Source organism: Cucurbitaria berberidis (assembly GCF_010015615.1).
Source record: "Cucurbitaria berberidis CBS 394.84 unplaced genomic scaffold K460scaffold_4, whole genome shotgun sequence".
In the NCBI taxonomy this organism is placed as follows: Eukaryota; Fungi; Ascomycota; class Dothideomycetes; order Pleosporales; family Cucurbitariaceae; genus Cucurbitaria; species Cucurbitaria berberidis.
In genome coordinates this window covers 1,336,293-1,363,063 of record NW_024468938.1, presented here as the reverse complement: position 1 = coordinate 1,363,063, position 26,771 = coordinate 1,336,293, and the positions used below count along the sequence as shown (strand labels likewise).

The 26,771-nt window shown below is 51.9% G+C and overlaps 12 protein-coding genes across 12 annotated transcripts; 6 read left to right on the top strand and 6 right to left on the bottom strand.

Annotated features, from left to right (window-relative positions):
* Positions 1–396: 396 nt before the first annotated feature.
* K460DRAFT_396490 (uncharacterized protein) lies at positions 397–2,117 on the bottom strand (the record flags this gene model as incomplete). Its single annotated transcript, XM_040936105.1, has 2 exons — positions 2,030–2,117; positions 397–1,978 (listed from the first exon to the last, which is right to left on the bottom strand). Exons 1-2 carry the CDS (start codon positions 2,068–2,070, stop codon positions 397–399), a joined length of 1,623 nt encoding a protein of 540 aa, XP_040785663.1. The 5' UTR covers positions 2,071–2,117.
* Positions 2,118–3,182: 1,065 nt separating this feature from the next.
* On the bottom strand, positions 3,183–4,881 carry K460DRAFT_356871 (MFS transporter-like protein; the record flags this gene model as incomplete). The annotated part of the gene is made up of 4 exons (XM_040931994.1): positions 3,183–3,967; positions 4,026–4,319; positions 4,374–4,636; positions 4,697–4,881. 4 exons carry the CDS (start codon positions 4,879–4,881, stop codon positions 3,183–3,185), a joined length of 1,527 nt encoding a protein of 508 aa, XP_040785662.1.
* A 365-nt stretch (positions 4,882–5,246) lies between these two features.
* Positions 5,247–7,150, top strand: K460DRAFT_387276 (glycoside hydrolase family 51 protein; the record flags this gene model as incomplete). The annotated part of the gene is made up of 4 exons (XM_040935636.1): positions 5,247–5,450; positions 5,630–5,641; positions 5,687–6,140; positions 6,200–7,150. The coding sequence occupies exons 1-4, from the start codon at positions 5,353–5,355 to the stop codon at positions 7,148–7,150; spliced, it is 1,515 nt and encodes a 504-aa protein (XP_040785661.1). The 5' UTR covers positions 5,247–5,352.
* Positions 7,151–7,705: 555 nt separating this feature from the next.
* K460DRAFT_240523 (uncharacterized protein) lies at positions 7,706–8,308 on the bottom strand (the record flags this gene model as incomplete). The annotated part of the gene is made up of 2 exons (XM_040927314.1): positions 7,706–7,772; positions 7,818–8,308. Coding segments are annotated over 2 exons (558 nt in total), but the record flags the coding sequence as incomplete, so codon positions are not given.
* Positions 8,309–10,888: 2,580 nt separating this feature from the next.
* Positions 10,889–13,970, top strand: K460DRAFT_340850 (multicopper oxidase). The gene is made up of 3 exons (XM_040931125.1): positions 10,889–11,906; positions 11,956–12,152; positions 12,213–13,970. Exons 1-3 carry the CDS (start codon positions 11,137–11,139, stop codon positions 13,472–13,474), a joined length of 2,229 nt encoding a protein of 742 aa, XP_040785659.1. The 5' UTR covers positions 10,889–11,136; the 3' UTR covers positions 13,475–13,970.
* Positions 13,971–14,192: 222 nt separating this feature from the next.
* Positions 14,193–15,377, top strand: K460DRAFT_139440 (3-oxoacyl-reductase). Its single transcript, XM_040926732.1, has one exon. The coding sequence runs from the start codon at positions 14,356–14,358 to the stop codon at positions 15,199–15,201; it is 846 nt and encodes a 281-aa protein (XP_040785658.1). The 5' UTR covers positions 14,193–14,355; the 3' UTR covers positions 15,202–15,377.
* On the bottom strand, positions 15,378–15,988 carry K460DRAFT_139441 (uncharacterized protein). The gene has a single exon (XM_040926733.1). It carries the CDS (start codon positions 15,893–15,895, stop codon positions 15,554–15,556), a length of 342 nt encoding a protein of 113 aa, XP_040785657.1. The 5' UTR covers positions 15,896–15,988; the 3' UTR covers positions 15,378–15,553.
* On the bottom strand, positions 15,921–16,210 carry K460DRAFT_368020 (uncharacterized protein). Its single transcript, XM_040933693.1, has one exon. The coding sequence runs from the start codon at positions 16,203–16,205 to the stop codon at positions 15,933–15,935; it is 273 nt and encodes a 90-aa protein (XP_040785656.1). The 5' UTR covers positions 16,206–16,210; the 3' UTR covers positions 15,921–15,932.
* A 403-nt stretch (positions 16,211–16,613) lies between these two features.
* K460DRAFT_378316 (carbohydrate-binding module family 1 protein) lies at positions 16,614–18,361 on the top strand (the record flags this gene model as incomplete). Its single annotated transcript, XM_040935066.1, has 3 exons — positions 16,614–16,773; positions 16,825–17,106; positions 17,154–18,361. 3 exons carry the CDS (start codon positions 16,614–16,616, stop codon positions 18,359–18,361), a joined length of 1,650 nt encoding a protein of 549 aa, XP_040785655.1.
* A 322-nt stretch (positions 18,362–18,683) lies between these two features.
* On the bottom strand, positions 18,684–20,322 carry K460DRAFT_139452 (phosphoserine phosphatase-like protein). The gene has a single exon (XM_040926734.1). It carries the CDS (start codon positions 20,190–20,192, stop codon positions 19,029–19,031), a length of 1,164 nt encoding a protein of 387 aa, XP_040785654.1. The 5' UTR covers positions 20,193–20,322; the 3' UTR covers positions 18,684–19,028.
* Positions 20,323–20,433: 111 nt separating this feature from the next.
* Positions 20,434–21,784, top strand: K460DRAFT_396485 (bacilysin biosynthesis oxidoreductase bacC; the record flags this gene model as incomplete). Its single annotated transcript, XM_040936104.1, has 1 exon — positions 20,434–21,784. Exon 1 carries the CDS (start codon positions 20,690–20,692, stop codon positions 21,782–21,784), a length of 1,095 nt encoding a protein of 364 aa, XP_040785653.1. The 5' UTR covers positions 20,434–20,689.
* Positions 21,785–22,111: 327 nt separating this feature from the next.
* Positions 22,112–26,280, top strand: K460DRAFT_315024 (glycosyltransferase family 1 protein). Its single transcript, XM_040930301.1, has 3 exons — positions 22,112–23,437; positions 23,488–23,596; positions 23,647–26,280. Exons 1-3 carry the CDS (start codon positions 22,324–22,326, stop codon positions 26,132–26,134), a joined length of 3,711 nt encoding a protein of 1,236 aa, XP_040785652.1. The 5' UTR covers positions 22,112–22,323; the 3' UTR covers positions 26,135–26,280.
* Positions 26,281–26,771: the final 491 nt, after the last annotated feature.

Sequence of the window (26,771 nt, the reverse complement as noted above, 5' to 3'; positions counted from 1 at the left end):
CACATTGTCAAACGTGGCCCGCAACACGATATATACAGCTGCACTGCCTTAAGAGTCACGTCACAAATTTTCTCAGAAAGTAAGTGCTTATCTCTGTTCTGTAATTTGCAATCCATGATGAAACCTATAAACAAGGTCTACATATTCGCCCGAGGTAGTCTCGCTGGCTTCAAACACATCGTAACTAACCTAGACGCACATTGGAAAACAGCGCCATTTGATACTCAAAATGGCCCAAGGCCTAGCTGGGGTAGCATATAGAGATGAACGGTCCCAAGCAAACTGTAGCTCGCTGACTCGACTGTAAGCATCTCAACGACTGTGCAAAATCGCCGCCTCATCTGCCGTGATGGTTAGAAGACCCAAACTCTTGCCTTCCATCTTCTGCTTCAGTGACTATGTAACTGCTTGCTTCTGAGCCAAACGCACTTTCTTTTCAGCTTGGTTCGTCTCCCATCGCTGGCGCCGCTCCGCTTTTATGGCCCCCCACTTCTGCTTCGCTATACCGGAGAAGTAAGCATCGGCGGACTCCATCGCCTTCTTTAGCTTGGGATGCTTCTCCAGGAAGGCTGCGAACTCCCTCGGATCCGGCATGAGGCCTTTGAAACGATCGTGGCAGAGGTGGTTCACCATATTAGTCCACAGCGGGTCTTTCTCTGAGGTAGTATTCTGTTCGACGGCTACTATCTCATCGTAGCTAGGAAGGTGAGATTTCAAGTAGCTGATATGCCCGGTAAGGATGTCCCTGGTATAGCGCTCCATACCTAGAAAACGAGATGCACGTAGCAGAGCTATATTTCCATCGAAGGTCTCCTGCACAGGAACAGCGTAGGCCTCGAATTCCCTGCACATCGGTTCCATCCAGGTAACGAGGAGCAGCTGAATAGCATCAGGATCCATGTAGCCTGTGGAGAAGCGGCACTCCAGCAGCTCAGGATGCTTTGTGAAGTGCTTGTTCAGCACAGACGACGCGGCCATAGCTGCGCGCTTAGATATTCCCGTAATCGCGATCTCTCCAACGTAGATCGTTATTTGAGGGCCTTCTAAGAGACATTGGCGCTCTTGACGGATCATTACAAGGAGGTTATCAGAACTCTGTTCTCTTATAGGGCTAGGTGATGATGGGAGAGGCTTCGCTGATGAAGAATTTGGCTGGGGCGACAAACCTGTAGTCTCGATCGCAGGCGTAGCTGATCCCGCGAAAGAAGGAGACATTGAAGTGTTTGCATGCGAAACCGCTGGCAGAGTAATCGTCTCTGGTAGGATGGGCGGAGCGGCTAGGACGTCCACTTCCAGGGGCACTTCAGTCACTACCGAGGGGCCCTTCTCGTCCTTAGTTGGGTCGCACACGTCCACAGAGAGCTTAGTCGTAGGGTTCTCTGCCTCTACAGGAGTTGATGACGCCACATTAGCCCATGAGGCCCTTGCCTGGGGGATCTGGGGAAGCTGGGATGTCAATATATTCGGGAAGTCAGAACTTTTCGGAATAATCTGTGCCTTCGCCTCTGCTTTCGTCAAGGAAAGCTCATTATGCGACGGGGCAGTAGCTTTAGGAGCAGTCAGCGGAAACTTGCAGACATCAACCCATGAGCTTGAAGTATTTGAAGTAGCACGAGAGCCCTCAACTGACTTGGCCGCCAGCTTTGGAGACGGAAGAGACATCTTGTCGTTGCCGAGGACTAGCTTCTTGCACTCGCGACCCTGATCCCGAGCCTGATGTGTATCTTCATGAGTCTGAAGCGCATCGAACTGATTTTGACAGGTCCGAGGAGACGAGGGAGGTAACGAAGTGGGCTTCTGGGAGCCAGGCTCGACTTTCTTGGTAGCCGACACGACCGTCCACCCATTTTCGTCTACCTGAGGCTTTGCTTTCGGGCTTCGCATTTTGTGCTCACCCTTCGAGGAGTTCGCAGACGGTACGTTGTGGGGATGTCGCTGCACGAACTTGGAAGTATCGTGGCCAAGTTCATTGGTCTCGCTGTTTTATGTTAGATGGTAACGGCACTCTAATGGCTTTGATAGCACCTACGACCTGGTAGGAGCAGAACTGGACGTAATATTTGGCGCCATTATTGCAGATAGGCTGGGATCCACGGAATATTCCTCGGTGTGGGTAACTAGAGCTACTCTCAGTGGCGCCCACAAACGTGCTAGATCTATTGGAGCTGTTAGCAAATGATCCCGGGAAGTAACTCGTGACCCACTTGGATAGATTGCATGGGCTTGAGTAGAGATGTATATACGGACAAGAGTTCAAGAGAGCTATGCTCTTGTGTCACGTTCACGAGGAACGAGAATCCCGAAGGAGCGGTCGCTGGAATTGTCGAACGCTTGGGCTGCTACAAGGAAGCAATGTAGTGAGGGTTGTGGTGTTGCTGGTAGTGGCCGAGCAAGCAATTTCCAACAAGGATGCATAATTATGTGTGTTGATGTTCGCGTTTGTTTACATGCAAACTGGGAAGGAGCACCTACCCACGTGACCGCTCGCCGCGCTCGGTGCGATGAAGCGGCGAGAGAATATGAAATGTCGAGAACGAAAATGCTGCCATATGAACTAGATCGAGACCTACGACTTGCATTGCGACGTGTGTATGTGTCTTGCCACGGTCAGCCTCTGGTGACTTCTGGTGCAATAGGTCGCTATTTTTATGCGTACAACAGTCGCGCATCCACCGCGAACAAACTAATTATTCGTCCCAGTATGTCCAGAACTAACTCTTACTAAAACTCGGATGAAACCAGAGGGGGACCACACGGAGTGCAACTCCAACTCGCAGACTGGGTGTGCTCCGTTCACTGCTAGGATTTCCCATGGTCAAACAATCTCGACAAATGCATAGTACCTCAGCGCGGAGATGCAGAAATGATGAGGATTAGATGTAGTGAGCCTCTGAAGATTTGGGGCGACGGAGAAATGATGTCATGACGCGATGTGAGTAAGTCTCATCAGGCTCATTCTGCATCTCCCTTTCACGACACGCGCACCTTGCAAGGTACCAGTTCAGCGATTGTTTAGACCGACTTCAACTACAGGCGACGGGAAACCGACAATGTGAGGAGCCAATAGAATGTACAGAATCGCGCGACCGCGACCAGAGCATTTACTATGTACCGTATATGTAGACTGGGGATTTGCGTTAGTAATTCCCAATCTACTGAATCAATTCGACATTGACCAACATCTAGATCGGGTACCTGAAACCCTTCTGGAGCTGCCTCGCCTCCGCGACCGAGATACCCTCCGTTTCCGCTGTGCGCTGCAGTCTGATCATCTCTTTCTCCGATAACTCCATGTTCTCATTCTCAAGACTAGCCAGCCTGTTGTTCTCCCTGATGAGAAGAAACCTTAACAGGATCAGGAGAAGTGCTGCAATGACCATCAAGCCTGCGCATATGCCGATACCAGTGTAAAAATACGGCCTCTCATTGTCAAGATAGGTATAGGGCGTCCAGATTGTTACCGAGTTGCCCAGTGAATTGATCAAGGCATACGCAGCCGCACGCTTCGCGGGAGGCCTTGTCAAAATACCAGAGATCCAGGAAAAGATCGTTCCGTTCATAGTCATAAGGAACATCATCAAGAAGAATGAGAAATACTTCGGTCCAAAGGCGTCGGTTGTCATGAAGAGGACAAAGCCGGTGATTGCAGGGACGATCGGGTAGATTGCGAACCAGAATCGTGTCTCATAACGGTCGCTAACAATGCCGTGGCAATAACTCCAGATCGTCATGAAGACATGTGGTGGCGCAACCAGTAGTAATGAGATGAAGCGGCTATATCCTAATGAGCGAGCGAGCGTTGGGAAGTAGTAACCGAAGCCTTGTGCGCCGGTGAGGCACATGTATATGCCGACAAAGAGCCAAGTCTTGACATCTGTGAGAGCGAGTTTTAGGCCCTTGAGCTGCGACATTGCGCCCTCTTCATCAACATCGGCATCGGCAGCTTCAAGAGCAAGACGTCGATTGGCTAGGGACAGGTTAGACGAGGGTCCATCATGTAACACAACTGCAAAAGATTCACATACCGACATGCTTCTGCTCAGCAGTGAGACTCTTCCAGGTCTGCGGGAAATCTGGCAGATAGAGGCACACGACGATGCCCATGGCGACGGTGATTACACCCTCGATGATATACATCCATCTCCACGCAGACATGCCGAGTTTACCATCCATACCATTCAGAATACCAGCTGCGATCAGATTCCCAAAAGCACCCGCAATCAACGCACCTGAGTAGAAGATACTCATGCGCAAGTTCATCTCTTTCTTTGTGTACCACTTCGACAGGTAGAACAGTACACCTGGGAAGAAAGGGGCCTCTGCATGATAACGTCAGCACGTTTCCGTGGCTCAAACACACGTTGTGTACGTACCAACAATACCGAGAAAGAAGCGACATGCAACGATTCCGGAAAAGCTTTTGGTCAAAGATGTCAACGCGCTTACGAGACCCCAGGCAATTGTGAAGAAGCCGAGATACCACGACGGGCGACCAAAGTAATTCAGCATCATGTTCGATGGAATCTGACCAAGAATGTAACCGACGAAGAGGATGGACAGTCCTGTTTGGTATTGCTGGAGCGTCATACCGAGATCTTTCTCCAACCCCGCCAAGCGTGCAGAGGCGTAATTATTTCTACGAAGTAGTGTTAGCAAGCACCGCACAGAGACGAGATGCAAGAGAGAAGGGACGCACCTATCAATCCAGTTCAAAAGGTACACGGTCAAGATGATGGGCATTATGATGAAGTCGATCTTGCGAACCAGCTTCTTCTCTACTATGCGCTCCTCCTCGGTGAGCTCATAAGCGGCTCGATTCTCTGCATCTTCCACGATGTCTAGCTTCTGGATATCCTTATCGGTGAATTTGACCTCCCCCATGCTGAGCTGAAGGTGGGAATATAATCTGGAGTATATGTGGGTTGACTTGCAGTGGGGGTGTTGATAGGACACTAATACTTGGAGAATCAGACGTTTATGTTGACCACAACATCGGCGAACTCACCGACAGGATTACCGCAACAGCGCCAGCGTCAGCCGATACCAAGCAAATCCTGAGATATTTCAGCGAGTAATAGCAAGCTGCCAAGCCATTTATCCACGAGTCAGTACCTGCTTGAGCCACCACGTTCAATTTAGCGTTGCGGAGAAATGCGGGGTTCAACCGCATTCGCTGTGACCCAATTGCTCGGTCTCAGTGCCGCTCCACGCTTCTTCGGAACATGAGATCCGTACGTACGGTCGTGCTACTATGCTGGTCGGCCAGCCCGCCGATGGGGGCCTGATATCAGCCAAGTAATAACCTAGGACGACACTGTTTCTGCGATACGCTCTTACTCACGGCAATTCACAATGACTACTCATACGAACTCCAAAGATGCATCCATCAGTGTCTTCTCATCCCACCGTCTCAACCCAATAAATCGCAAGATCTACAGTGGCTTCACAGAGTACGTAGCTCGTCAATCCTACCCTGAAGCACGATAGCCATCCCGGACCTTGCATACTATCAACTAGGAATCACTCACCACGCTCAGGCCTTTTCAGCTAATATCCGCATAATATCAAAGTCCTCCACGCCCCTTAATCTCATTCTTCAAGTGTTTGGACAACAGCTGACCAGTACTAGGCACATGGGAAGGTAACAGCACAAGTCTACTTTCCTAATTGTACTTACCAGGATCAGATGCATCTATGGCGGTATATACGACCCGGAGAACCCCAATAAGGCCCTCATCACACCCCAGGGCTTCCGCAAAGATGTCATCGATGCACTCAAGCCCCTCAACATCCCCGTATTCCGCTACCCTGGCGGTAATTTCTGCGCAACTTACCATTGGGAGGATGGCGTTGGACCACGTGATAAACGGCGCAAGCGGCCAGACTTGGCTTGGGGGGCGCTCGAGCCGAATTCCTTCGGCACGGATGAGTTCATGCAATGGTGCAAGGAACTAGATACGGAACCGTACTTGTGTTTGAATTTCGGCACTGGCACGCTTGATGAAGCGATGGCGTGGGTTGAGTATTGCAATGGCACCGAAGACACGCATTATGCAAACTTGCGTCGTCAGAACGGAAATCAGGAGCCGTACAACGTCAAATATTGGGCACTTGGGAATGAGGTTTGGGGAGACTGGCAGGTATTTTTCATGTTCGAAGCATACGAGACGTGGACTGACTTTATACCTTTACCTATTAGGTCGAGCAGATGACGGACACCGCGTATGCTGAGCGCGCTTTGCAGTGGGCCAAAGCGTTAAAGTACCTAGACCCCAACATCGAACTGATACTTTGTGGTCGTGAAGGTCCGACCACCTGGGACTACACCGTGTTGAAGCACTGCATCCGCGCAAGAGGCAACGATCCCGTCGGCCAGCCACGCCTCCAGTTGATTGACATGCACTCGATCCATCTGTATACAGCATCCGAGAACCATTACGAGAACGTGTACGCTCCCTTAACGGCCGAGCGTGCCATCGAGGTTGCGTCCGCCCTGATTGACCTCACATACTACGAACAGAAGATCCCAGCCACCCAGAAGCGCCCCAAGATCTGCTTCGATGAGTGGAACGTGTGGTGGTCGAAACGTGCGCCAGGCTGGCTTGGTGCGGAAGAGAAATACACGTTGAGCGACGCACTGGCGGTCGCTGTGTGGCTGAACGTGTTCATACGTAAAAGCGCAGATGTTGAGATGGCGAATATTGCGCAGAGCGTAAATGTCATTTCACCACTCATGACGACGGAAGATGGCATCATCAAACAAACCTCATGGTATCCCTACGAGCTTTTCTGTCGCTATATGTCTGGTTCTCTCATCTCGGTGCACCTTGCATGCGAAGAGTACGATGGGCCTACGAAGCTGGAATTTACGCGCGTCACAAAGAAGACGCCGTGGTTGGATGTCAGCGCGACGTTCGATGGTGAGCACGTCAACCTGGCAGTTGTGAACGTGCATGAGGAGAAGGATTTTGAGACAAGAATCAACGGGGTCAAAGGAAGTGTGCAGGTTTTTGTTGTTTCAGGCGAGAATGTGGATGTTACGAACATGGGAGGTAAAGAGGAGGTGGCTATCAAGGAGGAGATGTGGGATGGGAAGGGACTGTATACTTTTCCAAAGCACAGTTTCACGTTGTTGCGGTGGAAAGCATGATTTGGCTTGAACAGTACCTCTAGGTTGATATTATGCCCTCAGTACTTGGAACGTCGCTCATCTGCTCGGAGAAGAATGACCGTTGAAACTCTGTTGTGGTCCTCCATGGATGCCGACACAATCTGTACCATTTATGATAAGCTTATGAACGCCACGTAGACTCCATGCCGAAATTTGTAAGGCCTCATCGCAGCCATCACTTGCCAAACCTAGAAGTCCCTCGTGACAGAGTTGATGAAAGGCCCTGGAGAACCTTGGCTGTGGTTGCCCACTATGTGTTCTAACAGGTCGATGCGAACCTCCATAACAAGTGACTGCATCAACTCAGTCGCGGTTGTGGATACAGCGCCAGCAATTAGCAGTATTACAACCGTTACAGCGCATGATCCAAGGAAGCCAATCTGCGCCACAGCCTTGACAATCTGGTCCGTCGTCGACACGCTGCCAATAGTGGACGTGAATAATGCGTGCAGGCGCCGGAGTAGGAACACGGGCCTGGACTGGAGTGACGGGAGCAACTGGAATAGGGCGAGTAAGGTAGTTCTCATCCCACTGCGGACAAGTGCACGTCTTCCATTTCACGCCACAGAGGTAGCAGAACTCGTGAGAGCAACGACACCTACTCTAGTAAGTACCAAGTATGTAAAAAAGAGAGAACATGACTCACCTCATATGAAAGCATCCTTGGGCCAGCTCAATCATAGTCTTGCATTTTGTGCACTGCTGCCACTTTCCTCGCCTCGCAACATCCATGAGGAGCTGCACGTGCGGATCGCTGGGACAGAGACCTTGGTGCCCCTTGAGCTTGCAACGTACACATGTCTTCTCCTTGCAGTAGACACAACTTGCTATATCAGCCTTGATATTGTTGGGGTGAATGAACTTCGAGCAGTCCGAACTTGAACAATATGTCGGATTTGGAGTCGCGAGTTCTTCGACCTTCGAGTCAAAGTCTTTGATAAGCTTCTCTGGTAGAATCGCGCGGCAGATGTCGAGCGGGATCGGTGTTTTGCAGCACCGAGGAGGGAATAGTGTGGTGTTGACTATGGCACTCGTAAAGAGGTCGACGAGGCAAGGGCGACAGTACGTATGCTTGTCGGGTCGGCACTCGAGAGTGAGTGTGTTCTTACGAGGTACCAATTCAATGCAAGCATGGCATTTTGTGACTTCCTTAGAGTCGGGTTGGGTATTGCTTAGAAGTGCTTGGTCTTCGACGTCGAGATCGAAAGCTGTCGCATAGAGTTCCTTCGCCATGTCCCACTGTGCATCGCTACCGCAATCGGACTCGTGGAAAAGGGATGCCTCGTAGTCAGCACAGCGCTTGACATTTGGTTCATTGGTCGCTAAACCTGCCAGTCGCATGGCTAGTTGATGATCGGTAATTGCACGCCTCTCTTCCTCTAGAAGTCTTGAGAAGGCCACGCGATTATCATGGTCTTCTTTGAGGATTTTGAGTGTGAGTACCTGGCCCTCTAGAACCTGAAGCTGGCTCTGTAACTCTTGCCGCATTATTTGGAAGCCTAGACGAGCATCGCCGTCGGGGAGATCGTCGTTGTAGATGTTGTTGAGCAGATCGTCTATGTCGGCAAGCTGTAGCTCGACAGCAATCTTGGCCGATTCTGGATCCATCGAGGTAACGCCCATCGTGGTAGTTGAGGTGGTGTTGAATGAGAGGAGAAGTTGTAATTCAGCTGGGGAAGTTCCCCGCGGTGGCTCATACTCCCGTTTGCGCCTTACTGATTGCCGATTGCCGAAGGTGAGGTGAAAGTGAAGGTGAAGGTAAAAAACCATTCTAGCCTTTGCTAGGGGCCGCAATATTCTAGGACAAGCAACAGAATATCTAGAAATTAATGCTCGCAAGATCGCAAGTGCTCTCAACCATCCCCGCTGGCACCACGGTTGATCGAGGGGATCCTAGTCGAAGAGATATACATGACTAAAGTGAGCTCAGTTTGATAAGACGCATCTCGTAGATTGAAGCAAGCTAAACCACTAGTAAACCTGGCTTGCTGAATCGACAATACGTGAGCCCTTTCCACACACATATCAGCCGTCTGCTTGGGAAATCCCATGTGGCGAGGTTTCACAGAGGTCCAAAGATATTTTGGAAGGTAGAAGCGACTGTACATGTTCGAAGCAGCGATGTGAGTCGCCCGAGAGGACTTTCAGCGAAGGCACTAAGTTTCTTGTCCACACTGTTAAGATCCGGACTCTCAGGAACTTTTCGTTCTAAAAACACGCATGCGGTATCGCCACTTTACTGTAGCTCTAAGGGGGCTTGTTGGCGAGGCGCTCGGCGCAGCAGCAAAATCTAAAATAAAAGGAAGTGTGTATTCTTTTGTGTGGTAGCTTATTGTCAATGTAGGGTAATTCTTTTTGTTGATATGCGTCGGGTATCGAAACATAAGGCGCAGCGCTAGAATTCTCGGGGACCTGTGTAACCTTTCCGTGCGGGGAGCCGCATCTTTCAGCTGCACCGGCCAACTAGCCCTGTCAAAGCGGTAGTCCCTGTACTATGCCACATCGTATCTGTGGTGTAAAGCCATACTTCGAAGGATAACTAAATTTATGGCTATTTAGTTTGGAAACACGGATCAATAGTAGAGAATTCCCTGTGGAAGACGGATAGACCAAGAACATGATCGACTAAGCAGAAAAGCAACACCGACGCACGGATCATGGGTGCACATCGTTATTGGAGGGCGATGGCGTGGCTTTTTAAGTTAGCCTGAGCTTTAGGCTGGGGGTTTGTTTTGTTCAGGCCTCATGCAGCCGGCTAGCTGAAAGCTACGCTGACGGCCCTTGCCACTCTCGTTAAACTCTGTCGTGCTGGGGATAGAGCATTGCAATTATTGCTCTCAACGAGGAATGCCTAGTAAGCGCGTGTCATCAGCATGCGTTGATTACGTCCCTGCCCTTTGTACACACCGCCCGTCGCTACTACCAATTGAATGGCTCGCTTTATTTCGTCAGTGATAGGCAGAATCAATATAGATAATCCTAGGACACACGAAGCACTATCGCTAGGGCTGGCACTGGGTTCTGGGATACAGGAGAAGACTAGAGGTGATCGGCACAGGCCGGCCCCTTTTTCACGCGAGACGCTAGCGAAAGCTTGTCTACACGCCTCACCCCAATACGACAATTCCATCATCCACAAATTGCCACTTGTATGCTCGTGCCAAAAATTCACGGCTTCATAATCTTTCTGCCCCCACCAATGCAGGCAGCCCCACGTAGAAGATCCCTCGGCGGCCTCCACCTGTTCCGAAAACATTGAATTGTAGCCACGGCGCGCTATACTAAGTAGCGCGCTGATATAGCCATCGAGAAGCTTACCATAGCGGCATACAGTGTCGTGAAGCACAGCAGGGCAGGCTGTAAGGAACATGTCAGGCACATTTGGCATACGCGCGACAACCTACAGTCTCACGTCTGTTATCCGGAGGAACACAGATGCAAGATCTCCATATCAAGTGACACGAGATGATTTGTAGAGTGACAATTACTCACGTATGCTGACCGGCGAGCAGGATCTGGGCACTAATTGTGGCTTCTCTTCATTTCCTCTAGCCGCAATACGAGGCGTCAGCACTTGAACAGCGTGAACTCGGGGACTCGGGCCCGTAAGGCAAAGCAATGCCTCGCCTCGTTATCTACGCATTGATCCACTTGGCCCAAGCGAACAGTCATCTTTCTTTCTTCCTGCCCTAGAACCTTACCTGATGTGGGCAAAATCAACAGCGTTGGTGTCTCCACACTATTCTCTTTCCTCGGTATTGCTCGTTTTTGTATCAGGAGATCTACGTCCAAACATAGTAGCTGATAGACTGCACCGTTCGCATCGCCGTATGAGAACTCATCATCGCCTATAGATACGAGCACCATGCCATACAAACTTTCCGGTTGGCATCGATCCAGTCACTCGTTTCTTTCTTGGCCCTCGCTGCGGTTTTCTTGTTTGTCATCGCTCAGTTGATACCACCATGGTAGCTTACGCTCCTTATGTTGCCGTTGCGGCATCGTTGTCGTCTGTTTACCACGCGGTTACCCCCTCCTCGTTCACCACTCCTACTGTCTGTCAGGCTGTGACTGCTACTGTCACCGAGTACGCGACTGCAACTATCACCAGGTACGCGACTATAAGACCGACTGCGACTACTTCGACTACTTCGACTACTACGTATAGTCACGGACTGTACAACAACCCTTATAATAATATTCCGCTTCCTTTCGAGTGGCCGGGTAAGCCATCCGAGGGTGAGATCTACGCTCCTCCTCAACCTCCGACACCATACGAGTATGGAGGGCCAGCGAAGGACCGCTATGAAGAGCCGTGCTGGATTCCTAAGGGTGTACACAATCTCACTACTTCCCTTAACAAGGGCAAGCAGAGTGGTAGTTCGCGGTGGGGCGAGATTGATTGTCCTCACCTTCCGGTCGATGGGCTTCCGGGCAGTCCTTCATACCAGTCAAGCTCAGTGCGTCATGCGCAACCACCGTACCCGTATCCCACGGCTTCTGGATATCCATACAACTCTGCCAACGCCACTAGAACGATGTATACCCATGGATCTACTGGCACTGGCACTAGCACTCCACGAGCAGATCCTCTTTGCCCGACCATACCTGACACTGGTGTTACCCGGACGTACAAGCTACATGTTGCCTACCAAACGATAGCTCCCGATGGTGTTACAAGGAATGGGGTGACCATCAACGGTCAGTTCCCTGGGCCACTCGTGGAAGCCAATTGGTTCGTTGCAATCTACCAGTTATGCAAGCAGCTATTGACAATATTTCAGGGGCGACTGGATCAAATTCGAGATTAAAAACGACTTGACCAATGAGGGAACTACTATTCACGCTCACGGTTTGTTTCAGAAAGAGACTTCCTGGTACGATGGTGTGCCTGCTGTTGCCCAATGTCCCATCATGCCCAATGGCGGTACCTTTGAGATGCTCTTCCGAGCGGATCGATATGGTTCCTCGTGGTATCACAGTAAGTTTTTTTACATGCAATGCATGATTATGATGGCTACATGAAACTGACACCAACGAGGCCATTACAGTGGCCAGTACTCTGGAGGTGCTCACGGCCCAATGGTCATCTACGGACCTAAGCACCAGGAGTACGACATCGACATTGGTCCGATTATTCTTGAAGATTGGTTCCACGCCGACTACTTCTCACTTGTAAATCAGACGATGAATGGCCGCTTTCCGCCTTCAAACAACAACCTAATCAACGGCCGCATGAATTATCCTTGTGCTAACACTACACTTCCATGTACGCCTAATGCTGGTGTTTCCAAGTTTCAGTTTCAATCCGGAAAGAAGCATCTCCTGCGACTTATCAACGCTGGCGCCGAAGGCAACCAGAAATTCAGCATTGATGGGCATCAGTTGAAGGTCATTGCCGTTGACTTCATCCCTGTCGAGCCGTACACAACCAACGTCGTCACGCTCGCTGTGGGCCAGCGCACTGATATCATTGTCGAAGCTATTGGCAAGCCGAGCGACATTTTCTGGATGCGCTCCCAGCTCGCTCAAGGATTCCGCTGCACTCTCACCGACGGCATATCGCCCAACGCACTGGCAGCAGTGTACTACGAGGATGCGGACACCGATTCTGTCCCCGCCACTACTTCAAGCGTCACTACCGATCAGCTTTCCATCTGCAAGAACGATGAGCTCACTGTCGCCCTTCCACTATGCAAGATTCCTCTAGAGACACCGGACCATACTGAACGCATTGATTTCGAGTTCAAGTCTAATGGCACTAACTTTATTTGGTACCTCAACAATAGCACATACCGTGGCGATTACAATGCACCTACGCTTCTCAAAGCCAAACGTGGAGAAACAGACTTCAAGGCTGAATCGAATGTCTACCAGTTCCCCGGTGCCCAGCACGTGCGTCTCCACCTCGTTAACCACGGGTTGATTGGCGGCCACCCTATTCATATGCATGGCCACGATTTCCATGTCCTAGCTGAAGGATTCGGGGACTGGGATGGCACTGTGGTCAACTCTGGCAATACCCAGCGGAGGGACGTACACCAGATGCAAAACGCCCGCAACGTCACTGGTACCGTCGAGCCTTCCTTTATGGTTATGCAGTTTGTCCAGGATAACCCGGGAGCATGGCCTCTCCACTGCCATCTAGCGTGGCATGTCAGTGGTGGCTTGTTCATGCAGATTCTGGAACGCCCGGAGGATATCGTGAAGCAAGACTTTGATACGGATGTTTTTGGGTTGTGTGATCTCTGGGATGCTTACTCGGCTGTCAATCCACCGAATCAGATTGATTCCGGTTTGTGAAAGGGTGTTGTGTTATAATGGGAGATGAGGGGGAAGAGAAGGAAAATAGAGATGGTTGAACCGCATTTCATACCAATGCGACAACTCTGTACAATTACTAATTAGTGCTAGGTATCATATTCTATGTTTGCGAAGATAATTTTCTTCATTCCAATCCTGAAAGCCTACTGTCAAATAAATGGAAGCGTTTCAACTTCCGCTCACGTATCGTTATTCCTAGTAATTGAAGCCCATCACTGAACGGTCATTAGGAATCTTTCATACATGTGAATGAATCTAGGAAGTATGATAGCAGCTTCGGTCTTCTAGTGTAGGCGGCGGCGAACATTACGCCTGCTGCCATTCCTCCTTGCGTTTCTGTTCAAGATTTGTGATACAATAGTGTGATATGAAGATAGCCAGGCTACACTATCTAAGAGGAGGATATATTATTGTCCCCTTAAGATTGCGATATTTAGGTGGAGGAAGCTAATCTAGGGGGGATGAAGATAATTGCATTTTTGGGACTACATTACTAAGGCAATAATCAAATTATTTGATGAGAGTAGGGAATGCTCTGATTTGGGCATCCTGAAACAATTATTTGTACGATGCGTGAAGTGTACGGGGTTGTGGGAGCAAACAGCTCAATGACGTCATCTTTTGTATTCTGATGCCAAGACCTAGCGACTAACGCAGATCAACAAACATGCAGATCTTCCAAGCCTAGCCTCTACACTGCAACATCAGACCTCGGGAAGGTATTCTTCTTGCCCCCAATTTTACTACGCCGCATCACCGCCGATCACTAGAAGTCAACATCTCTCCACAAACCTTTCACTCCAAGTCTGCATTACAGCAAGTAGGCATCCAACGTTTGAAGGACAACAGTCGCCTGCACAATGAGTACCATATCGGCTCCGAAAGGCCTCAAGATTCTCCTCACGGGTGGAGCTCGAGGGATAGGTCGCGGCCTTTTCCGGCATTTTCTAGCCTCTGGGCATGAGGTAATCATCCTAGATTCAAACGTGGAAGAGCTGGAGCATGTGAAGACGCGAGCTCAAGAATGGTCTGGCGGGCGGAACGGGAGTTGGCACGCCCTTCAGTGCGATCTGAGTAAGCGTGCGGAGATCAAGTCTGCGGTGGCTACGGTCAAGGAGACGTTTGGCGGGCAGTTGGACGTGCTGATCAATAACGCTTTCCCAACTACGCTGGCCTTGTCAGAAGATCGAAAGATGGAAGCAGAGGGCGAGGACATGGAAAAGGAGTGGGACCTGAAGATCGCTATCGGTCTTACGGCACCCTTCATCCTCAGCCGTCTCTGTATCCCGCTCCTCGTAGCTGGTGCATCAACGCAAAGCTCTCCCGGCACCATTATCAACATCTCCTCAACTCGCGCATACCAGTCCGAGTCCGACCACGAAGCTTACTCGACCGCCAAAGCGGGACTGCTTGGGCTCACGCAGTCGATGTCAGTGTCGCTCGGTCATCGTCACAAGATCAGAGTGAATGCGATTATTCCGGGATGGATCCACGTCATGAACGAATCTAAAACGGGCGATGAGACTAGGGTCAAATGGGAAGATGGGCTCACAAAAGAGGATATCGAGTGGCATCCAGCAGGCAGAGTTGGCAACGCGGAAGATATTGCAAGGGCTGTGGATTATTTGGTCGGCAGTGAATTTGTTACCGGACAAGAGATTATTGTTGATGGCGGGGTAGGGAGGAAGATGGTGTATCCAGAGTAATAGCCTGGAGGGTGGTCCAGGTGGGCTGCTATCCAGGAACTCATTTCCACTTTCACTCTGCAGAATCCAGCCTCCAGGGATCAGGCGGAACTTGGCTCTCGGCATTCCTAATTCCTTCATCTGCCTACCGCTACCTGTTGGCGCCAATTCTCAACTGCTGCATTCCTACACTACGATCCACCGGTGCACCCACCCAACGACTCGTCAAGCGACCACCGTCAATTAACCGCGTTCCCACTCACAGAGAGTCTGCGATTGAGCCGCACTCTATGGTACCTCCATTGCACATACGTACGCTCGAATGAGGGCCCTATATTTGGCCACACACATGGCCGGGAATATCAGAGCGTCATCACCATTGTTGCCATCGAGACTTTCGAAATGAACGAAAACCTCTGCTAACACCCACTTTTGTCAGCTTCATCTCCAATCTCAAGATTACTTGCAGATTCTGATCCCGGCAGCGATCACGCAAATGACGTTTCGGGGGTGCCCCACAGCGGTGTTTCAAACTTCCGGGTTGCGCGCCGGCGCCCAGCAACACATCGCACCACCAACTATTCAAAGTATTCACCACGGCAGCATTCTTTGACGTAAATATCCCCAACAACAATGCGCTTACTAGCCGGCACCTCACATACCGTCTGTATGAATGCATCATTGCGGCACTTTCACAGTGTGGCATGCACCTCATCTTGGATTTCCAGCGGCTAAGATTACGGGGGAGAGGTTCATTTAACCCCGACCGCCACCAGCGTTTCTGTTTGCATGCGCCACAGACCGACAGCACAAGGCGTTCGATAACTTGAACCACCCTCCGGCAAGGCCTCGCACAGGAACTCAGGCGGGGCAGAGCTACGATTTAGTTTCAATAAGAAGATGAACAACGCACAGAGAACACCGGGAATAAACCATAATAACGATAGCCTCGTCAACGCGCCCACGAACGATACTCCAAGGATGGCCAAGACCCCTGCAATCCATAGGATTCTCGCCGCGGCCATAACCAGACCACCGCTATTCCCTTCCGGCTCCACTCTTTACGCACAGCCTTTGATCCACCAATGGCCCCCCTACATGTCACATCTGTCAGGTACTAGCGCCGTTGGTGGTCCGAAATACCTGGTTGCGGTCTAGGCAGGCTTCCTTGGTTCATCTACGCGCATGTAGTTCGAGAAACACAGTGCCCTTGGCGCAACGTTCGAGATTTGGCTGGTGGTAAACGAAACGTCTGACCATGCGGCAGCTAACCGCAACTCGGCTCGACGGCATTAGTTCACCCCTGGACATTGAATATAAGATCGCAACCCCGCCGACTTTCGAAACAGTAACGCAGCTGAGCTGGACATTCTTTCATTCCACACTTTCATTCATTCTCTCTTTCAGTCACTCTTTTGTCACTCTTTAACACAATGAAGACCATCGCTGTTCTCTCTGCCATGACGGCGCTCGTAAGCTCCCACGCAACGTGGCAGCAACTGTGGAGGAACGGCGAGGATCTCGAGAGCACATGTGCCAGGCTTCCACCGTCCAACAGCCCCATTGAGGACTACACGAGCACTGCTCTGCAATGTTAGCAACCCACCGGACCATCGTATTGACTAATGCTAACCTGCGCTTTAGGCAATGTTAACCCTGCTAAAGCAAGCGGAAAATGCACCTATGCGGCTGGGGATTCAGTCTCAATCGAAATGCATCAGCACAATGACCGAGACTGCACTAAGGAAGGCATTGGTGGCGCTCACTGGGGACCGGTCCTCGCATATATGAGCAAAGTCGAAGACGCCGCTACTGCGGACGGTTCGAGCGAATTCTTCAAGGTCTACCAAAATGGCTGGAAGAAGAATCCAGCTGCCAACCAGGGAGATAACGACTTTTGGGGAACCAAGGACTTGAACTACAACTGTGCGTATTCTCTTTTCCTGTTCTCTGCATCACTGACTCTTGCATAGGCGGAAAGCTTGACTTCAAGATTCCCTCAGGCATCGCCCCGGGTGATTACCTGCTGAGAGCTGAGGCTATTGCCCTCCATGCTGCCAGCGCTGCAGGTGGTGCTCAGCACTACGTAACCTGCTACCAGTTGACCGTTACTGGAAGCGGAACTCTCGTTCCCAAGGGTGTTAAATTCCCCGAGGCTTACTCCAAGACTGGCCCCGGTCTTGGTTTCTCCATCCATGCTCCTCTGTCCGACTACCCTATTCCCGGCCCTGAACTCATTGCTGGCGGAACTGAGGCGGCTCCCCAGCTTCTTACTTTCGGCAAGATCTCTGGTGCTCCTCCAGCCGCTTCTGGTGCTGCGTCTGCCGCGCCCGTTTCCTCTGCTGCACCCGCTTCATCTGCTGCACCCGCTTCGTCTGCGGCCGCCGAAGTTGCTGCATCCTCCCAGGTCCCTGCTTCCACTAGCGCAGTCGTCGAGGCAAAGTCAAGTGTCATCGCCGCTTCTAGCCTTGCCACTCCTGTTGCCAGCTCCACTCAGGAAGTTTCCTCCCAGGCACCCACCGAGTCTGCCTCTGAGCCAGAGAGCACGGACGCCGCCTCTACACCTGTTCTTCCAACTGTGTCCGTCCCTTACCCTTCCGGTAACACGACAGCAAAGCCCACTGCCACTGGTGTACCTGTCTTGTCTAGCTCTACTCTGACGCCTCCTGTCGTCTCTGACAGCTACAGCGCCGCTCCAGGTCCTGCCATTCCTACTACACTTGCCACACTTGTCCGTCCTAAGCCAACTGAGGCCGCCACCGGACCCATCAAGGAGTATTTCCAGTGTGGTGGTTCCAACTTCAAGGGTGCTACTACTTGCGCCGAGGGTCTTGAATGCAGGCAGTGGAACCCCTACTACTCGCAGTGCGTCAAGCCAGAGGCCACCAAGCCCGGCCCTTCCAAGGGACCAATGACTTCCTCAGCGGCTCCCTCCAAGACTGCTGCTACTTCAGTTGCAGCTGAGCCCACCAAGGTTGCTCCTGTCGACAGCGACCCGAAGCCCACCGCAACCGCATCTGCGACTGCATCCTCTGCGCCCGTGGCATCGCAGCCACCCGTCGCAGAGGACCCGACCGAGAAGACCTACACTCTCAAGACCTTCATTGCCTTCCTCGAGCAGGAGGCTGGTTCTGAGTCTGCGGCCAAGATCCGTCGCATGATTGAGGCTCTTCAAAACTAAGTGCTGTATGCACCATTGGCGAAGACACAGTATGCCTTCATACGTGTGGTCTAGAGTTGTATATAAAATTTCTCCTTGAAGGAGGGTTCGATTCTTGTAGCGATATTCTCAAATGACATTTTTCATCCAAGAGGCCAAAAAGGTTCTCGATACTTCATCCTGCTTAGACATATTTGTATCCTGTGAGACTGTTACTGGTGACTGATTTTGATGGAGTACAGCATGCATACAAGACAGTCTTTAGAGTACGAAAGAATGGGCTATCTTCACGCGTGAATGAAAGTCAGAACCTCCAACCTTCAAGCGATGCAGACTAGATATGATGAATACTACGCCGGCGGGATGTAATATACAAACGCGTGAATCTCATTGAGTATTGGAGATCTAGGTATTAGAGATTTATATGCTGCTATCTAGTAGCGGAGTATGTTTAGAAGTCGAGGGCTGTCGTATGCATGACCGCGTTGTTTCATTAAGCTAGAATGCGTTTAGGGATTGACTACGACTCTGATGCCCAGGGGTTCCAGCTCTTGATTGACTTGTATATGGCATTGATGTGTGATGGTTTCAGTTAAGTTCGACTTTGGTATTTGGTGAACTGGAGGCATGTAGAATCATGCTCAGGTAAGGGTATATAATGCGCTTTTCCACTTCCTGTTAACTACAGCTACCGCAAAAGCGCCTCTTGCTCATCCTTGCTGATTCCCAACAGATAGAGTATGTCCAGCATACTCTTCGAGTTCAGGCGTGCAGGGGCCTGCATCTGCACGTTTGGCTTTGCGTGGAAGGCCACTCCAAGGCCTGCTACGCTCATCATTGGAAGGTCATTTGCGCCATCTCCAACGCAGATGACCTGGTCCAGCAAAATGCCCTCTTTTTCGGCAATTTCCAAGACGTGTTGGCGTTTCTTCTGCGCGTGTACAATCTCGCCGGTAAGTTCGCCAGTGAGTGTGGTTCCGTCTTCGGAAACGACGAGGTGGTTCGCGAATGCATAGTCCAGTCCGAGTTGTGCGCCCATCCAGCCTGTCAAGGGCGTGAAGCCGCCGCTCAGCACGGCAGTCTTGAAGCCTAGTCTCTTCAGAGCGATAATCAGCTCCTTTACACCTTGGTTCAGGGTAATCCGCGGCTTCAGCGTCTCGAAGACGCTGCTCGGCACACCCTTCAACAACTTGCATCGTGCCCGCAGACTCGCCTCAAAGTCTAGCTCGCCATTCATTGCCGCGGCAGTTATGGAAGAGACTTCCTTTTCCACACCAATGTGCGATGCGATCTCGTCTATAACCTCCTGCTGTATCAGGGTGCTGTCCATGTCGAAGACGGCGAGCCGCTTGTACCTCCGGTATATGGTATCGGCCTGGAACACGCATTCGACGTTCCATTCGCGCTCGTACCTCGAAACTGCTTCATCTCGTCGTAGTGTCTCGAGGGCAACGGCCGATGCGCTCGGTAAGGGGAATGTGACCTCGACCACTCTGCAGAACTTGCTTGTTTCTAGTCTCTTGCTCGTTATGGTGCCCTGCTCAAGCCCGGGTATTATGTTCGCGAGTGTAATGAAGAAGTCGGTAAGACAGCTTTGGCTGATATAGCTTCCGTAGAGGTTGTCGAGGGCATTGGGTCCTGGTGTTGGCGGCTCGAGGGGGTAGTCTTCGAGGTTTTCGGTGGGTACGGCGCCGTCCTTGAGCGAATCGAGCGACGCCGAGGGGATAGCATCGTATGGGCTGCGCGGGGAGAGGTCTGGATGCGGGAAGAAGTGTGGGGAGTCGGACTTGTAGAAGAGCGTAGCGACGAGATGGGTTGGGGAGACATCGAGGGCGGGCGGTTTGGGGGGCATGGTCAATTGCGCTTGAAGCTGCAATGCGCGATGTCCAAGGAGCTCCAAGAGGCAATGCGTGAGTTACGTGAGAATTGTGAGCCCTGAAGAAATGCAGAAGAAAAGTGATTGGAGCAAGAGAGCAATGTTGTAGGCGGGGTCACAAGATGGGATGGAAATTTACGCGGGGTTCAGGAACAGCGCTAACCGCCCCACTGCGACTCTACACGCTGATACCCAGCATGTCTCTCTGCATGCATCCCACCACTTTGCGCACCTACTTGTACGCCTCCTTCTACTCAGACTGGCTAGTCATGCCATCATGTTGGAGCTCCGAACCGGCCTATCGTGGCATGTTGGGACTATGACGCAGGGCGTGCCGGGATACAAACAAGTGTCAAGCTAATCTGGCTCACCGCACGTTCTGTTCACGAACACCCATCTACTAGAAGCCAGTCCAACTTCACAAAGACGCTCCCCGTTACGAATTGCCCTCAGACACGACCTTCGACATCGCAATGGCTACGTACGAGCCCCAGAGCCCCGCCATCCTCCAGTCCCCGCCCCTCGATATTACCGTCCCGTACGACGCTGCCTGGGTCAAGGACAAGGTCATACTTATAACAGGGGGAGCAAGTGGCTTCGGCGCAGGCTTTGTGCGGCACTGGGCGAAGCATGGCGCTACCGTCGTCATTGGCGACGTCAATGTGCAAAAAGGCGACGCTCTGTGTCGGGAGATCAACAAGGAAGTTGCAGGTAACAACAAAGTACACTTTGTACATTGCGACGTGACGGACTGGCAATCGCAGGTCAATCTGTTCAAGGCGGCTGTCAAGCTCAGTCCACACGGCGGCATAGACTGCTGCGTCGCAAATGCAGGCATTGCAGGCCCCGACGTGATGCAGAAGGGGAGCAATCTCGACGCGGCAGAACCGCCTCCGCCTGCGTTCAAAATCATCGACGTGAACCTCACTGGCGTCCTCTACACCACGCACCTCGCCTGCTTCTGGCTACCCAAGAACCCGGGGTCGTCGCCTAGCAGCATCGACTCGAAGCCCTCATCCTCCTCACCACGCGACCGCCATCTTCTCCTACTAGGCTCCATGGCCTCGCTCGCCCCCATTGCCATCCAGCCACAATACTGCGCTGCAAAACACGCGGTGTTGGGGTTATTCAGAAGCCTGAGGGCCACAAGCAGCCTCCAAGGGATACGCATCAACCTCCTGTGCCCCTACTTCATCGACACGCCCATGGTAACTACGCCTGCACGTTTGGCGCTTGCGGGAGGCGGCCTGGGCAAACCAGAAGACGTCGTCGAGGCAGCGACGCGATTTGTCTCTGATTCACGCATCCTTGGTCGCGCACTCGTGATTGGGCCCAAGATGCATGTTCGGCAAACAAGGACAGGCGAGTGGGAATTGGATACACCTGGAGCACCAGGCAGCATCGAAACGGCTGTCTTCGAGCCATATGTGGATGACTGGGAAGACCAAGAGGCCTGGAATCGCAATTTCGTGCGCTTGTTGAACGGGGTACAGGCTGCGAGAGGGTGGGTTGGGTGGGCGCAGGATGTTGGCAAGGCCATTTTGAACGGATTTGGCCTTGTGCGATGATCAGAGGTAGAAGACTCGCACGAGATCGCAGCCTGCTAGACATGGCAATGTTTAAAATACCATTGATGATAGATGCGCATTCTTGACAATTCCGTATGCAAGGCTGAAATACTGTATGCTGGGATGCTGAAACCCGCCCTGTTCCTGAAGGCATATAGGCGAGCCCGGGATGACATCACGGCTAAATGCGGGAGCACAGGGCAGGGGCAGAGGCAGCGCCATTCGCGGGCTTTAGCTTGGACGGGCTACAAGCAAACCGGGAATTGTCCCTGGGGGCGCCTGCAGTGACGCCAGCATGCCTAGTGATCGCCGCCACAAGTACCGACGCCATCCGCCTCCATGTCCCGTCTGTCTTTTCCCTTCACAAGCGATCACAGGCCAGCAATCACAGGCCACTGGAGATTGTTGGCGCTTGCCGAGGGAGACACTCTTTGCCTCCTCCCTCCGTCGACTCTCCGCCGACCCTCCATCCTCGCTCCGCTGTTCCGCGCACCTTATAGGACAGGTTTCGCGAGACACTGCGACATCATCACCACGAAATGGCCGACCGAAGCTATGGAGAAGACCATGTTTCGCCCGTTGGAACGGTCCTCCGCGAACCGACATTTCCGAATATTACCGCCCACCCTTCGAACCCAGGGCAAGGAACGGAGCGCACACTGAGCAAAACAAATGGACCGTCGCCTGCGGATGTGACACGTGAGAAAGACGCGGCTCAGCCTGAGCAATCGACTAGTCTCTCGCAGGCAGATACACAGCAGCACACTTCCGGACCAGTTCGCCCTGCAAAGCAGAGGTTCGCGACTGAGCGACCAAAGCCATCAGTGAGGCACTCGCTGCTGGGCAGGAAGCGCTCAGGTCCTCATACCAACAAGGCAACACAGCTGAACAAATCAACAACGTTGACATTCGATCCCTACTCCTCCGAGTCCGATTCCGCCGACTCTTCAGATGAGGAGACGTGCTACCCGCACAACAGCCTTGGCCACGAGGATGGTCTGGCACGGCAAGAATCTCGCAAGCGACGCGACGCCTCTGGGCCTTTTTCTCGCCTCAAAGTCGCAAACGAACACTTCAAGACCCATGCCAAGGTGTCCAGGGCAGACGGGCGTCTAAAGCTTAGTATACTAGAGAAGGATCTGGACAGCGGATACATTGCAAAAGCACTGGGGGCCGTGTTGAAGAAGCACCCCAAGGATGGAGATGATAGCGTTAGAACCTATGACACGCGTGGACCCGACGCCGCCAAGATTGCGCCCGAGGACGATGAGATGGAACACAACCCTGCACGCCGTATCAAGCTAAACATTGTCATTATCATCATAGGGTCTCGTGGAGATATCCAGCCTTTCATCCGGATAGGCAAGATCCTGAAGGAAGACTATGGGCATCGAGTGCGCCTGGCTACGCACCCAGCGTTCAAAGATTTTGTCGAGAAGGATTCGGGCTTGGAATTTTTCTCGGTTGGCGGAAACCCTGCAGAACTAATGGCTTTTATGGTCAAGAACCCTGGCCTGATACCGAACATCGATACAATCAAGGACGGAGAAATCGGTCGGCGCAGAGCGCAGATGTACGAGATGTTCCAGGGCATGTGGCGCGCCTGCATCAACGCCACAGACGACGAAACAGACAAGGCTAACGCGAAGATGAGTGAGTAGCCCGAAGTCGTTAATGATAAATTGTCGACTAACCCCGTTTAGTGGGAGACAAGCAGCCGTTCGTAGCAGATGCGATCATTGCCAACCCACCCAGCTTTGCCGCACCACACATTGCTGAGAAGTTGGGTATACCACTGCATATGATGTTTACGTACGTATATAAATTACCGATCTTAGTGGCTCCTGGCTAATACCTGGTAGCTTTCCTTATACACCCACCGTTCAGTTCCCGCATCCACTTGCAAACATCAAGACTAGCAACGTTGAGGCCCCGTATAGCAACTTCATGTCATATCCTCTTGTTGAGATGATGACATGGCAAGGGCTTGGAGATCTCATAAATCGATTTCGCACTGAGGTTCTTCTCCTGGAAGTGGTCAGTACTCTGTGGGCGCCCGGACAACTCTACCGTCTGAAGGTGCCCTATACCTATATGTGGTCGCCAGCATTGGTTCCGAAACCGAAAGATTGGGGTCCGGAGATCGACATCTCAGGCTTCGTCTTCCTCGATCTTGCGACGAACTTCACGCCACCGGATGATCTAAAGGCATTCTTGGATGGAGGCGAGCCCCCAGTGTATATTGGCTTTGGATCCATTGTTGTAGACGATCCAGACGGTTTTACCAAACTCATTTTTGAAGGCGTCAGAATCGCAGGTTGTCGTGCTCTCGTTTCCAAAGGCTGGGGTGGCTTCGGTTCGAATGCGGACTGTCCGGATAATGTATTCATGATCGACAATACACCGCACGACTGGTTGTTCCCCCGCTGCAGCGCCGTTGTGCACCATGGTGGTGCCGGAACTACCGCCATCGGTCTGAAGTGCGCGAAGCCTACAATGATTGTACCCTTCTTTGGCGACCAACCGTTTTGGGGTGCGATGGTCAGCAAAGCGAAAGCCGGAGCGCACGAGTGCATTCCATTCAAGAATCTGAACGCGGAGCGCTTAGCTGAAGGTATCAAGCAGTGCCTCACTGAGGAAGCCAGGGAAAACGTCAAGAAGATAGCGGACAGCATTGTGAGGGAAGGCGACGGCGCTTTGAACGCAGTACGCTCGTTCCACAGATCCCTACCACTTCGAGGCGAAGGCAGCATGCGCTGCGACTTTCTCTATGACCGGGCTGCCGCATGGAAGATTAGAAACACGGATGTGAAGCTTTCGGCCCTGGCGGCTGAGATACTAGTGGAGAAGAAGAAGCTCAAGTGGAGCGAACTGCGACTTATCCGACACTACGAGTGGAACGATTTCGGTGGTCCCGGTGAGCCCTTGACAGGCGCTTGGGGCAGCATGGTGAAGACACTGGTAGACGCAGCCAGCGGTGTCGGAGGTGTGCCCGTCGAGATGGGTAAGAGCATTAGGAAGCGGGAGAAAATTCGGGAGAAGAAACGCAGGATACGGAAGCGAAACGAACACAAAACGACTACGCTATCGAAGGCGAATGGCGATGCGACTGATGACATGGCGAACAAGCAGCATGATCAAAATGGCAGACCAAAACCAGAGCGTGAAGAATCGACCCTGTCAAAGATATCGGAACCAGACGAGGACCTGGCACAGGAACTTGGCCACGAAGCTGTATTTGGTTTCAGGAAAACAGGAAGGGCTATCGTTCGTTTCCCCATGCAATTGACCCTAGCACTCCAACAAGGCTTCCACAACGCTCCGCGATTGTATGGCGACGAAACCGTCCGCCGCCCGCCACGAGTCACAGGCGTCCATTCCGGTCTTCGCGCTGGTCGCGACGAACTTCTCCATGGCGTCAGGGATGGCGTCACAGGAATCGTTATGCAGCCATATCACGGTGCGAAGGATAACGGTGTTGTGGGCGCTCTTCGAGGCATAGGTTTCGGCGTTGGTGGCTTCGTGCTCAAAGATATTGCTGCGCTCCTCGGACCGCTCGCATATTCGATGAAAGGACTGGATGCTGAGTACTGGAAGCGCTACCAACCGACCGTTTACTTGCGGCGCGCTCGTATCATGCAAGGCCAGGTCGAGTTGCAAAAGCTCGAGTCGGAATCGCGTGCGGCGCGCATGGATGGAGCGAAGGGAGGCGGTGGGAGCGTTGTTGACAAGAGAGATGAGGCTGAGCGGAACGTTAGTACGAAATGGCAGGCTTTGCAGCGGACTATCGAGGATGGAAATACGCATCACAAATCCGGTGTCATGGCCTCGCTCCTAGGCCAGGGCAAGACGAAAGAAGGGCAGCGAGTGCCGAGGAAGAGCTCTGAAAAGGAGGGAAGGCGGTCGCAGTCAAAGGCGAGGACCACGCCAATTGCTCAAGCTGATGAGCCCATGAAAGCTGTCATTGCAAATGGAGGGCTGAAGCGGAGCAGCACTGCGCCAATCATGACGATGGAGCAGGGCGCAAAGAACGGCCTGAAAGACATCGAAGCACCACGTGCGCCATGCGAACTCCAGTCGTCGAAGCCAGCTGCGCCGGAGAATCCACAGCTACCAGACATACCCAGGAATAACTCAGATCCCGAGCTTACTGATGCATCCAATGACCACGCTGGAGCAAAAGATCGCCCATCAGCTTTGATTGCGGAAGCGAACAAAACCCAAAGGCACTCCACCGACGCGAGCTCTGACAAGACAAGAGTCGGGAGCGACGCCACGGACTGGGCAGCTGTGCGACAGAAAGCTGAAGGGTTGGAGAATAGAGGGCAGGCGCTTGAGGTTAGTGTATAAGTGCGATGACTTGGAAAGACATGCAACGAAACTATATGGCGGAGCTTCCTATTACGCATTTAGCGTCAACACATCATCATGTGCGTTGTACATCATTTTCCCATTGCATACTAGATACCCAGATTCTTTACTATAAATCTTCGCTTTATTACTTCAACACTTGTTACTTTTCCATCCGCAGTCGACCACGCCGACATCCGTGACTAGACACTAAACCAAGATCCTGGATACGCGACTTGCGTAGTCTTCTGTCCAACGCAGATTGAATCATTTCACGTCCCAGTATATCTTCAATACTCATCATATTGATGATCGAAAGTTTGGTAATCCCCCTTGCGTGAGATCGTCGCTGCAGTCCGCGATAGGCGAGTAGTGAGCCAATCACCACACCATCGGCCCCCAAGGCACTAGTCGCTCTAGACCCAGCCTTAGTGTACGTGTAAATGTTGTGTGATGTGACCAAGTGGTTAGTGTCCTTTTAATATGCGGGGATTTCCACCTATCAGCCTACAGTGGTAGAGGGTTAAGATGAGAGCGAAATGAAGTTTTGGTCAGGTCAGTTATATAGACCTCGCGGACTGAGGAAGCCATATTACCAGACTAACATCTCCGTGCCCAAAGTACCTCCACAGAATCA

Excerpts from the sequence above, each read along its gene's own strand:
- K460DRAFT_139452 (XM_040926734.1), bottom strand. The coding sequence starts at position 20,192 with ATGCCCCCCAAACCGCCCGCCCTCGATGTCTCCCCAACCCATCTCGTC.
- K460DRAFT_368020 (XM_040933693.1), bottom strand. The coding sequence starts at position 16,205 with ATGGCCGCGGCGAGAATCCTATGGATTGCAGGGGTCTTGGCCATCCTT.
- K460DRAFT_139440 (XM_040926732.1), top strand. The coding sequence starts at position 14,356 with ATGAGTACCATATCGGCTCCGAAAGGCCTCAAGATTCTCCTCACGGGT.
- K460DRAFT_315024 (XM_040930301.1), top strand. The coding sequence starts at position 22,324 with ATGGCCGACCGAAGCTATGGAGAAGACCATGTTTCGCCCGTTGGAACG. Across the intron at positions 23,438-23,487 it reads CAAGGCTAACGCGAAGATGA|TGGGAGACAAGCAGCCGTTC; the intron begins GTGAGTAGCCCG and ends AACCCCGTTTAG. Across the intron at positions 23,597-23,646 it reads CCACTGCATATGATGTTTAC|CTTTCCTTATACACCCACCG; the intron begins GTACGTATATAA and ends AATACCTGGTAG.
- K460DRAFT_340850 (XM_040931125.1), top strand. The coding sequence starts at position 11,137 with ATGGTAGCTTACGCTCCTTATGTTGCCGTTGCGGCATCGTTGTCGTCT. Across the intron at positions 11,907-11,955 it reads CCACTCGTGGAAGCCAATTG|GGGCGACTGGATCAAATTCG; the intron begins GTTCGTTGCAAT and ends ACAATATTTCAG. Across the intron at positions 12,153-12,212 it reads TGGTTCCTCGTGGTATCACA|GCCATTACAGTGGCCAGTAC; the intron begins GTAAGTTTTTTT and ends GACACCAACGAG.
- K460DRAFT_139441 (XM_040926733.1), bottom strand. The coding sequence starts at position 15,895 with ATGAGGTGCATGCCACACTGTGAAAGTGCCGCAATGATGCATTCATAC.